General features: G+C 45.1%; 1 protein-coding gene across 1 annotated transcript; it reads right to left on the bottom strand.

Moving 5' to 3' along the window:
* Positions 1 to 920: 920 nt before the first annotated feature.
* Positions 921 to 7,174, bottom strand: FAM8A1 (family with sequence similarity 8 member A1). The gene is made up of 5 exons (XM_038175562.2): positions 6,708 to 7,174; positions 4,238 to 4,358; positions 2,702 to 2,825; positions 2,343 to 2,482; positions 921 to 2,034 (listed from the first exon to the last, which is right to left on the bottom strand). The coding sequence occupies exons 1-5, from the start codon at positions 7,129 to 7,131 to the stop codon at positions 1,890 to 1,892; spliced, it is 954 nt and encodes a 317-aa protein (XP_038031490.1). The 5' UTR covers positions 7,132 to 7,174; the 3' UTR covers positions 921 to 1,889.
* Between the last annotated feature and the right edge of the window lie 5,471 nt (positions 7,175 to 12,645).

Consider the following 12,645-nt stretch of genomic DNA (forward strand, 5'->3'; position numbering starts at 1 on the left):
CAAACTTTAATTTTCACTTTTGGGAAATTCATGGAACACAAATCAGTATTTCTATGATAGATGTTTTTCCACTTTTACCTACCACATACATACTCAGCCTACCACTAGAAAACTGGAGTCTTTTCAAGGGAATACACACACACACACGTCAAACTAAAAGTTGAAGTTTACAACAGTACACCGTATACATCTTTCCCTAGGCAAGTCTGCTGTTTTTCTTTACCTGCTATGCAAGTGGTAGTATTTTCTAACAGGGTAAGGAGATAACTGTCCCTTAAACCTGAAACATTAGAAATAACCTCTATGCAACTGTTTTGCTCCCCAGGCCCATCTTAAAGCCCAGTTTCTAGGTCACCACTACAGGAAGTGGCCTAAAACTTCCTTTGGCATTCATACTGAGAGTGTAAGTAGGCAACACACACCTTAACGTTAGCTTTAGCTTGTCAGGGTGATAGCTGTTCCTCAACTTTTAATGTTAACACTCTTGTCAAGGGTGCAATTCTTTGAAAGAACAGTGAAATAAGCTCTCTTGGGTTCTATTTCAGCTGCATGCACTTTGAGGGGTCAATTAAGCAGCAACACTGGTCCTTAAAATAGCATGGGAAATGAAGATAGATGCAGAAGTTGCCTTAATAAACAACACCATTTATTAACTCAGAAAGAGTAACATTAATATTCTGCATTTTTTTTAGTTTATTTCACCTAAAGAGATAGAAACAAGAACCCATAAAAATAATTCTACCACCAGCCTCCAAGATTGAAGGTAGGGTTAGAGCCAACAGCCTCAGGGAGGGACAGACAAAAACTGGGTCTTGGAAGAGTTCCAAACTCTTACTAAGAGAGGAATAAAATATCAACATTGTGGTGTGTAGTCCTTTCCAAGACACTAAATGACATAAGAACAAATTACCAGAGCTATGTAATCATGCAAAATATTAGGCTTTTTTATTCAGTAGTTGTTATTCCGAATATACAAACAATTAGCCAGAACATAAAGTGAACATAACCAGTACTTGTACTTCTGTGGATTTATACCCATGACACGCATTTCAGTTATTATTTTCTGCATGCTCCTGAAACTCATTCAATTGTTCCGCTTGGTATAATTCTATGCAAGAAAGAGACGAGTGCTTTCATTCCGACCAGAAGCAGATGATGTGTACTGTTCACAGCTCCAGAATTATGTACATGCCAAGTCACTAACACTGCAGTGTAACACAGCCTTCCCAAAGAAAAAGCAGCTAGTGTTTCACCTCTTCATGAGCTCTGACACGTGAAATAATGACAATGCTTATGAGAATCATGCAAAAAAACTTGTCACATCAATGTTCAGATAGATAAAATACTTTAAGAGGTGAGGAAATGTGCCCTGTGAAGTAATAAACACTGCACATCTGGCAATTTAATTAACATGATTTGCCTCACTGTCTAATACTGCAGTTCCCTTCCCCTCAGTTTGCGATACAGCTCGGGCAACTGCTTGGAAAACAACATTTTCGAGTTACCTGCCAACACCCAAAACTAGGAACGTTTCTTTTGAGGTGGAGTATTTCTCTGAATCTGCTTTCCCTAGACTGACAAACAGAACAGCACCTAGCTGCAGTTAACAGTACAGCCGCTTACTTCCCTGTCAATCTAAGGTTAATACTTCAGATTTACTGCGTCTTGTTTCTCTCAAATTTCTTTGGCATTTGTGAAAACTCCAATACTTTGAAGGTAGCTGCTGGCACCATACTGGAGCAACCCATTTCCTTTATCTTCTGAATCATTCTGCTTTAATTTGGGCAAAAGATTCCGATGGTCATCTCAATTTGAGTTTTGGGGTAGGTCTTTGTTTCATTTGGGGGTGGTGCTCAAAAAACAGTCTGGAAATCCATCACCTTTTGGCATCATCTGATTCCATTTCTTCTTACCACAATAGTTCCTGCTACAATATCATAGGCTGTTCTGTTGTGCTGAAAAAACAGCAGTGTAATGAATGCAGGAAAAAAGGAAGCAATAGAAAAATTCTTGATCAAAGCTCTTATTGTAGACCTGAAATGAAAATAAAACACTTGTTGTCGTATTTTGACTTTTCTGCTTAGGTTAGTAGTTAGCCAGCCTTCAGTTTAGTGCCTCGGTTTTTGTATAGCATTAAAAAGAATTTAGAAGAGATTGTTTTACCACCTAACTTGGAGAATATTCATGATTGCCAAAACAATTCTCAGGTTTTGTGATTTAAAAATCACGCAGTCCAGTTATTGCAAAAGCCAATAATAAAGAAAGAAAATGTGCATTTCCTTCATAAATCGGGTGCTTTCTGTAACACTACCCTGAAAGCAGCGTAGGCTAAGCGCACTTACGTTGTCATGCTGACATTTGAGGAAGGAATGACTAGCACACGGCTGGGAGCAACGAGTACAGATGTGTCACACGTCACAACTCGCAGTCCGAGCAAGAACTTCCCTGGGGTAGCTCCTCCTGCTCCCCAAATACAGATTATCTGCAAAAGAAAAGTTTGTTCAATCCCACACAGCACGGTGCTGTCGATGGGTTTGGCAAACTTGGTCTTCATCACAACTGCGTAAAAGCTACACAGCTTCACAAAACCCAAAATAAAGAGGACTTACTTCATCAGCCAACGATGACAGAATTTTATTTTTTACCTTATTCAAGAACTGACAACTATTAGTTACAGACGCTACTATTTGTGAGTAATTACCTCATAGAAGCAGACTAATAACCTGTAGATGAGAGCTACTACCATCATTTTCTGCAAGTCTTCCATGGATGTATCTTCATCTATTTCTTCTATTATGTAATGCATAGCAAATTTAGAGATGTCCCTGTTCAAAATAAGACAACTTGAGTGACAAAACACAACAACAAACTGAGCTTATTTGACCCTGCTCCCACTACTGGTGTTTAATATTAGAATTTACTCCTTTAGTTCTGGTATTAAAAAGCTCCTCAACTTCTTGCAAGGTACACAAGGGTTCTGCAATCATCTAACTGCACAAATGGAATGGATGCAAGTCACTTCTTTACAGGGAGGGAAAAAAAAAAAAAAGCATTCATAAATGCCTGGGAGAATTTGCAAGTCACCCTAGGAAAGCAACAGAGCTTCATCTCCTGTTGCATGACCAAGACTGATTTGTCACTCTCCAATCCCTACAGCTATCACTGTGTGCTCGTAGATGCATGCACGCGGATGTACAACTGGAAGGTTTCAACTTTAGCAATTGCAGCCTTCAGCTATTTACCCTAACAAAGCTACACAAAGCATCCATTTGGAGTCAACTGGGTATTTTCACAACCCTACAGATTTAACATTATGACCCAGCAGTGGCATGGACATGCTTTTGATGCAGTTAGACAAGGACTTGTCAGACTTCAGGATTGAGAAAATGATCGCACGTCACAACCTGCATTTCCTTTTTTTTTTTTTTTTTTTGCCTGTGAGGATGTACTTTTTCCTGACAACTCCTCAGTCTGACCTCCAGCAAACATCTCACCAAGAGGGAGGGAAAAAAAAAAAAGGAGAACATTTTCCTGAAGTTATTTATAAGCAACCTCCTTGCTCTTTCTAAAGTCGTGATATTGAACATATTATAAGTTAATTCAGAAAGTAAGAGATGCCTTCTCTTTCCATCACCTCCACTACTTGGCAGAAGCAGTGCACACAGTTCTCCAACTTCCCAGGACTTCATTTTGCATCATTTTCAGCCTACTAAAATCAAATTAGAAATACAAGCTGTCAGGTAGGAGTTGCAGATTTTGGCAACTGAATAGCACTGAGAGGTCAGCATTTTATTTGCGTGTTTATTTGAACAACAAATACTAATAATATACACTGACATAGTGATTGCTTGGGTTTTAACCCTCTTCCACGCACTTTTCAAGCATCAGTTCAACCTAGGTGAAAGATGTTTTCCATACACTATCAGCTTACATTTGGTCACCATGGGGAAGGCTCTTTTAGCAGAAAACGTGGATTCAGAAATGTAACTGTGCTCGTACTCCGAGCTCTGATCCCCTAACCAGACACAAATATTTGATTTACACCAGCCAAAGTAGAGGAGCTCAGTGAGCTCTGTGACACCTACCGTTAAAGAAGCAGATAGTCTTAGAGGTAAACAATTGTTTCTGACCTTACACACGCAGACTCAGTGCCAACCACACCACACACACAACCACACCACGACACCTCAAAGAGCTTAAGGCTGTGTGTAACAAACCGTTAAGTTATTCTACTTACTTTATCCCACTGAGGTGCATAATACTTAAAACAATGGTCGCTTTGATGAAGAAGAGAATAAAGAAATCCACCATCTCTGCTATGAACCTGTGGGCCAGTGAAGGGATAAGGAACTCGCGACCTGTAAGAGAAATAGTTAACGTGACCCAGATTGGAGTGCTCTAAATGAAGAGTTTATTGCCTGTTGGCTGACTCTCACTAAACCACGATCGCCATCCTGGCTCACACTAAGAAAATCTACAAAATCTATCAACAAGAAATTATCTGAATTATTTAGCTTACAAGAGCCTTCTGAAATTCAGTTAAACTCTTTCCGAGCTCTGAGTCCCCTTATGATGAGGATTACCAGCAAAATCCCACCCCTCTGAAGAGCTGAGGCACACTGGAGATGTATCAATTTTTGCATTCTTTCATTTAAAAGAGCCTCACACAGAAACAATTTCACTAAATCTGACAGTCTAGATCTAAGGAAGATTCATATAACTCCTTAGCAAGCCTTCAGCCTGTACCAAATAGCAGCTCTCAACGAAAAATGCAGCCTGCTTTGTCTCATGTCGGACCCAGGAACAGCAGCCAATTAGTGTATTAGTCACACCTGACCATAAACATTCCTACAGACTGCTTATTAGGACGAAACACAGCAGCTGCCCTGCGATCAGACAGAAAATGTAACCCATTTCTCAGCATAATTGGCCAAGGGCAGGCTGGGGCAAAAAAGTATTCACAGTAATAAGCTGTTGCTGCTAACACCACCTCAAAAGGCTAAAGCAGAGGAAACAAGGTTTATTTTCACCAGTTTCCAAAGAGTAATGTTGCGCTCGTTAAATAATTAAAAACGAACTTCATCTAGACCCATCCACCATTCGGTATCTCCCAAATCCTGTTAACTCTGCATTGATGCTGTTGAATAGTAATTTCCTCACGTAAACAACGCTAAAATAGATGCACTGCTCATGGTCAGAGCACGCCCAGGGTGTCAACTCGGTTCTAACTGGGGTTTCCTTCATGCAGCCTGCTCAGCGCCAGAGCCAGCACGCAGCAGCAGACAGCACAGGGCCGGCCAGTCGGGTAAGGCTGGAGCCAGGGGCACGCTGTCACTTGGAGGCACCAGGCTCAACAGCTGAATAAGGAGGAAGCTGAGTGTCTGGGGCATGGAAGGAAGTACTCAGACCCTGTCAAACTCCATTAGGCTGAGAAACCTCGGCAGCCCTTGACTCTGGCACACGTCCACCACAGCGACCCTGTATTACACTAGTCATTAAGGGGGGCTACAGCAGTCAAGCAGGCAGCGTGACAGGGCAGCCGAGGCGCCAGCACGCTTTTTGTCCTGCTGTTCCCAGCATAAGAGCAGTAATCTCCTACAGTAGGGCAGGGAGGGGCAAGGGGACAAAGCGTCTTAAACCACACAAAGCTTGCTGCTGCCCAGAGTGCAATACTGGTGCTCTGACACTCAGACGGAGCTGGACGAGGCAGTCACCAGCTCCACTTTTTGCCAGCCCCATTTAAGATCTGCAACATTAACAAGCTGTCACATATTCCAGCTTAGGTAAGCACGCCGGGCTGTCGCTTGCAGGGGCACCAGCATGGAAACGCGTCCTGTCCTGCCCAGCCTGCTGCGGGGACATTAATCCGCAGCAGAAGAGGAGATGTAATCACTTTAGCTGTTCCAGATACATCATCCGTTTGCAATCTGGAGCCAGGGCACCCATGTAATCGCACGGCTATCGCTGCATCACACGGAGACTTCTCCTAGGACGGCCAGGTGTTGCAACAGTATTGAGCACTCCCCACAGCTCTGCTCTGCAGCATTAAGGCTGCTTAATGCTCTTAACGGGGCTCTTCGCGCCCCAAAACGCCTTTAGCACACAGAATTTGTTGCTGAAGAACAACACAAGACAGCAATAAAATAGCAAGGAGCGCTTCAGGCTAGACTTTGCCCCGTATCAGCGTCCGCTTCGATGACTGGCACCATCTGTTCGCAAGCAACCTGTAGTTCCAACTCAGGGCACCATTAGGGAAAACACTGCTTTGTGGGTACCCTGAAATAAAAGCCAGGCTCCCTTCCCTTCCAACGGGGGGAGGTGCAAGTCAAGGTGCTCTCCCCTCCTGCTCTGAGCTTGTACAAACGCAGCCGCTCCGCCACGCCGCACTTTGCCCCGCGGAGCGGCACCTGCCTTTAACCCAGAGCCTGCCCGCAGCCCTTCCTGGATGGTTTTGTTTGTTTTTTTTTTCCCCATTTCTCAGGGCGATGCTCACCGTCCCTCCACAGCCTCCTGAGGAGACCCCTGCGCGCCGCGCTCCGCCACAAACCTCCCCCAAAAACACCTCCCCCAAACAAACACCTCCCCGCTCCTCCAGCGCTCACGCCCCAGGCCCTGCTGAGCGAGCCCACGCACTTAACAAAAATAATAAAGAAATAATAAAAAATAAAAACAAAACAAACGCCTCTTTGCGCGCAGCCCCCACTCACCTGCCGGCCGCCCCGCCGGCTCCCTGGGGGCTGTGGCGCTGCCGGGGGCAGCCCGGGGCGTGGGGCCGGGCCTGCTGCCCGCTGCCTGCGGCCAGGCGGGGGCCAGCAGGTAGAAGGGGCTGTAGTAGGCGGCGGTGGAGGCGGCGGAGGCGGCGGCGGTGGCCGCGGCTCCCCCCGCTGCGGCGGGGGCCGGGGGCTGCGGGGCGGCGCTGGCCGCGGCGGAGGCGGCGAGGAGGGCGGGCAGCCCGCTCTGCCAGCTGAGGTAGCCGCAGTACGAGTCCCACAGCCACTGGTGCACCCGCCGCGCGTACTCGGCCGCGCTCAGAGCCTTCCCTTCTGCCGGAGGGGACTGAGGAGGAGGAGGGGGCTCCGCGGAGCTCCTCTCGCAGCCGGCCCCCGGGCCGCCGCCGCCGGCCTCCGCCATCTTGTCCGCCCCCTCCCGCACCCAGCGCCCCGCCCGCCGCGCAGGCGCCAAGGCAGCGCCGCGCCCCTCCCCTCCCAGCGCGGAGGGCGGACAGGTCAACCCGCCGGGCCGGGCGGGGCGGGGAGGTGGTGAGGAGATGGGGGTGGCCTCTCCTCACAGGTAACCAGGGATAGGAGTAGAGGGAATGGCCTCAGGTTGTGCCAGGGAAGGTTCAGGGTGGAAGTTAGGAGACATTTCTGCTCAGAAAGAGCAGTCAGGCATTGGGATGGGTTGCCCAGGGAGGTGGTGGTGTCACCGTCCCTGGGGGTGTTCAAGGAAAGGCTGGACGTGGTGCTTGGGGACATGGTTTAGTGGGTGACACTGGTAGCAGGGTGATGGTTGGACCAGATGATCTTGGAGGTCTCTTCCAACCTTAATGATTCTGTGATTCTATGATAGTGACACATGCTGTAGTCACACAGAGTTTCCCATTTTTAATACTGCACGTAGGACAACTGACCAGAAAAAAAATCAAAAAGCACCCTCTCTCAGAGTATATCCCCATACAACCCCAACTCATTTGAGAGCTGAAGTAGTTCCTCTGGTGGGAGTCTCTGGTATAGGCAAGCTGAGGTGAATTGGCAAAGTGCTTGGCCTGTGCCACCTTAATTAAATGAAATCACACGTTCTGCACCCATTTTGTAGCTAGGGTTCTAATGGCACGTGTTTTAAAACATAGACCTGGGCAAAATCAATATGGGTAGCTGATTTGGGAAATACAGTGAGTTTTAGTACGACTAGGAAGAACGATGCAGAATGAGAATAAGGAAGGAAGAAATGGAAAGAAGATAGAGAAGTATACAAAAGAAAACCATGCACTGTAGTAGCTTAGAGGTGACCATATGATGAAAGACAAGGGCAAGGAGTGTGGATTTATGAAAAAAAAAGAAATAATACCTCTCACAGTCCCAAGATCACATGTAAGATACCCCAAAATACATTATCTTAACATGGCTATTAACTGCTGATGACAATCTAGCTTGGAAAAGATAACATAGGTAACATAGCAGAGCTTCCTCCTTTGTAATATTTCACCTTGTCCTTCATCAGCTATAGCAATGAATGAAAATGAAAAAGCTATGGTGATGAAAATAATTTCACTGTTTTTAAATTGGGTTTTCACCACAAACCCATCAAGATGAAAGTGGCTGGCCATTGTGTGTATGTGTGTGTGTGTCCACATGCATTGTCATGGTTCTCTCAAGCCAGATCAGATCTGTAGATACAATTACAAGGTCTCACAGGCTTTCACATAGTGTTGCCAGTCACATGTAAATTTTAGGGTAATCCCATACCATTTAGGTAATCCCATAACCAGTTGGGATTTACTATGTAGTTATGTTGGGTATTCAAGGTGGAACTGAATGACTGATGAGAGGGAGAAGGGAAGTAAAAGGTAGACAAACAATACAGTATTTCTTCATTCCCAGTTTTTTCAGTCAGTAGTGTTTAGTTCGTCTGCCTTCAAAAAATAGCCCACAAATTCCAAAATTCTGTATAACGCAGGTGTTCAGATTATTCTATGCTGTATATGATAAAGAGGTGCCATAACAACAAGGCATGCAAGTGGCGGGGACCTCACTGCCTTTCTGAGCACAAAAAGTCTAGTTTCACTGCTGTGCAATTGCCATACATGATGGGAGTATGCATGACCTTCTGTATCACTCTTTTCTCCCTGAAGGGATGCAAGACATAGACTCCTGATGGCTCTTGAACAGGAGACGTTTATTGCTCTTTTTCACTTCTACATATACTTTCCCCGTAGTCCCACGCAGCATCCACGCGCCCAAATCTGTCATACAGTTGTTTAGAGACCCTCAGACACGTGCCTTGAGCCAGCCAGCAATTGGCCACTGCCGGAAGCTCATCTTTAACACTGTAGCCAATTTACTTTATCTCATCCTTGCTCAAGTTTTTGTTTCTAGCACTTGTTTCCTCATTATCTCTAATTCAGGGACGTGTGAAAGTGTGAAGACACCTGCAAATTCCTTTCCCACATCTCCCTAGTTTAGTGTGCCTTCTCTTGTGAGCAGTCAGAAAGGGGAATGATCTTGGGTAGTTCATTGTACTGGTTGATGAAAATAAGTGGTTGAGTGCCTTGACAGTTAAATATCCTCTTGTCTTGAAAAGAGATTTAGGCAAGAGGAAACATTTTGAAAGGGAGGTAAACACCTAAAAGGAGATATTGCAGCTTTTAGGAGGAATCTGGAAAGGAATCTTAAGCTCTTTCTGTGTGGGTAAGTGCTGAAAAGCCCAATCTATCACTTTTGAGTGGGAAGCCTTTTATAATCAGCAGGAAGTAACAGAGCACTGGTTTGCTTTAAATCTGGCTATTAGGAGCTACAGCAGTGCTTCTTTGTTCATTTTTGAACAAAGCATCCTGTTCTCAGGGCAAGGTCTTAACCAGTTTTTAAAACCAAGGGTTTGCTGAAGCATTCATCTGGGTGTATGAAAAGTTCAATTCCTTCTTTGCCTGGGGGATTCAGATCACATCTGCCTCACCCTAACGTGTTCAACTAATAGGAGAGTAACAGGACTCTATTTTAAAAGAGTCCTTGGGTGAGAACTGGTGGCCATTAATCAGCAGCAGCCTCTTGTCACTACAAAGCAGCTAATTGCTGTGAAGAGCAACTTGCATGCTATGTAAGCATTTGTGTATTTATTTATTTGTATATTTATGTATACAGTAAAATGAAACACAAACCTTGGTTATAGAGATTCTTCGCCACTGAAACTGCAGGGTCACCACGTTGTGAGAACTCTACCCCTTGTTGGGTCAAGCCAAGTACAAAACATTGAACTTGAGCAGAAAAACAAGTGTATGCATTTATCTAAGTAGAAAGTAAAGCACGATATATTTAATGTAGAGGAATCTACTGCACAGCTGTCCCCTGAATTGAATCAGTTTAGCCTTTCAGTGTGAAACCAGGCTGTCATGTCCAGCTGAGGATTTTGGAAGGGAGATTGGCTCTCAAGCTACCATGGTCTGCTGAGACATATTCTTTCTAACATGCAGCTTCAGGTGTGATACATACAGATACCAGTATCCCCGTGGTCACATTTAATAAAAAGACATAGCAAATCAGGCAGAGAAAAAAAAAAAAGAACTTTTCCACTTTCATCTTAGGTTACATAGGTTTCTAGCGTGGTTGCCTGTTTAGCAGTATTGTCTGTTTTAAGAGTTGTGTGCAGATTCTTTTATTTGACCTGGTTTGAATGAAGAACAATCAGAAAAATGCTTTACTCAGGAGTCTGGGAAAAGTAATATCTGTGCCACTGGGAAGCCTTATCAGTTGCCTCATTACCTAACAGCATGTTCTTTACTGTGCCCAGCGAGGAAGTACGAGCCTGCCTCCACTGAAGCAGCACTGGCTGGGTGGAGCTAGAGGTCTGGAGAAGAAAAGTCTCTGGTGGCTGGTGGTACTCAGGTTGGGCCCTTGGCAGGCAGCAAGAGTTTGGCAAGAAGGGTTAAGCCTAGAAAGTCACCACAGAGTGTGGGGCAGAGAAGTAGAGTGTTGTCTATTCTGTGAAAATTTGGCACCCAAACAGATTTTTTTTCAGGATTATTTCAACCAGAAGGAGGGAGCAGGCTCTTGTTTTCTGGTAGCCAGGACATTCTTTGGGGTGTGCTACTTGTGATTTTCATCTAATGACTGCTTCATGCATCAGGTGCCTGGTTATGGACACCTTCCGAGGGCAGTAGCTACTTAGGGGTGATATTCTCACAGGAATGGGCCCAGACCACCTCCAGCAGGGGCAGTGAACCCGTCTGAGATGTCCTTGATAACTGCTTTGCTTGCTAGCATGTCATGTAGTCTGGTGCATTTAAGCTCCAGTTGTCTGTGAAAAGTGGCAGCCCCTTGCACATTTTCGAATAGCGTGGAAGGAGAGTGCGTTCAGGGCGAACACTGAGTTGAGACCCTGAGGGATTTCAGATGGACAGGTGTCTCCAGGAAGGAAATATGTCACAGATCTATGAAGATGCATTTAGTACAGTAACACTGAAGGAACTTGCGCAGATCCAGAAACACTGAGGACTCAAGAAATGGTTAAGAACTATGAGTAACAGCTATGGCACTGGGAAGCCTTAACAAATACCAAATTCCCTAGGACACTGACAAGATTTCTGGTTTTCAAATGCAGACTTGAAATAACTTACCTTTTAATCGTTAACAGCTCCACTAAATATTAGTTTTAAGTTCAATCCGGTATTTTTAATGAGATGTGCTTTTAGTGGGAGTATGCTTAGTGGTGTTCAGAAACAATCTGAGATTAATCTTTCATAACGAGTAAATGTTTTTTTCTTCTTCCTTATTCATCCCACTCAAGCCTCCACCTTGTACCGAGATGATCATTTTAAAATCAGAGTAGTCTTTCCATGTCTTAACAATGACTTTTGGAGAGCAGGGTTTCCCAGCCCCTTGAGGCACGGCATACACAGCCCCTGCAGATGCTGTGGTCCAGCATTTTTTCACTGTCGGTAAATTTGCGATTGCCAGGGCCTCAGCTGGTTTCTGCCATCTGGTGGATGCACGGAGTCACTACCTCAGTGCCTCTAATATCCACTAACCCTCAGCAAGCGATACTCTGATCTGCCAAACTGCTGTCACAGACCCCAAGACTGGCTGCGGAGGGAAGGGACCTCTGGAGACCACCTGGACCTCAGGCAGGGCCACCTCGCCCAGGCTCTTACTTGGCACTTGCCCTTGTTGCACTCCATGAGGCTCTGTTTAAGGCTCCATTTCGGAACGCATGAGATCTGTGGAAGCTTCTCAGAGGGAAAATGCTTTCTACATTTGAACACGGTTAAAATCTCCTGTATTTTACTGCTGATTCACAGCCTGGTAAATATCTGACCCATGCAGGCTTATTAAAATGAATTACACCACCGGGCTGATTACACCAGACACATTGGTTCCGTAACAATATATGCACCAAAAGTACTGGTTTTAACATTTCGTTGTACACAAATTCCTGTAGGGAGGAATCAGAGTCTTGGGTTTATTTTGTTCGCGTGGCATTCCTTTGTATTTTTGAAGGCAGGTTTCAGAGAACAGTCCAATCTACTGAAAACGTGCGGCAAATATTTTTCGTGAGGATCGGAGCTGGCAGAACACGGTCACAGATTTGTGTCCCGGGGCTGACCATGCAAACTGGATAACAGGTATTTGCATATTTACAACGTCTGTCTCCCATCCCACTTTCCTGGTGTCTAACACTGCGTGATCTCCTGCAAAGCAGCATGTGGCTTCCTGTCTTTGCGATGACTCCGTCCCTATTCTATTTTTTGAAAAGCAAAAAAACAGAATGCAAACCCGATAAACTTGCACCAGGTCAAGATCATCTCCCTAGACATAATATCTGGAAAATACATGTGTGGCTAAAAGTGAGAGTCATAAAAAGCTGGATTCTGTGGTTGTCGCTGAAGTCATAAGCACAAAATACCAGGTTTCTCTGCTAGCCTGCAGAATGCCC

Source organism: Anas platyrhynchos, chromosome 2 (assembly GCF_047663525.1).
Source record: "Anas platyrhynchos isolate ZD024472 breed Pekin duck chromosome 2, IASCAAS_PekinDuck_T2T, whole genome shotgun sequence".
Taxonomy (NCBI): domain Eukaryota; kingdom Metazoa; phylum Chordata; class Aves; order Anseriformes; family Anatidae; genus Anas; species Anas platyrhynchos.

Bases quoted from the DNA above. Each gene is read 5' to 3' on its own strand.
- FAM8A1 (XM_038175562.2), bottom strand. From the start codon at position 7,131: ATGGCGGAGGCCGGCGGCGGCGGCCCGGGGGCCGGCTGCGAGAGGAGC. The intron at 2,826-4,237 runs GTAAGTAGAATA...TATTTTGAACAG, and splicing joins ATGCACCTCAGTGGGATAAA to GGACATCTCTAAATTTGCTA. The intron at 2,483-2,701 runs GTAATTACTCAC...TTTCTTTTGCAG, and splicing joins TATTAGTCTGCTTCTATGAG to ATAATCTGTATTTGGGGAGC.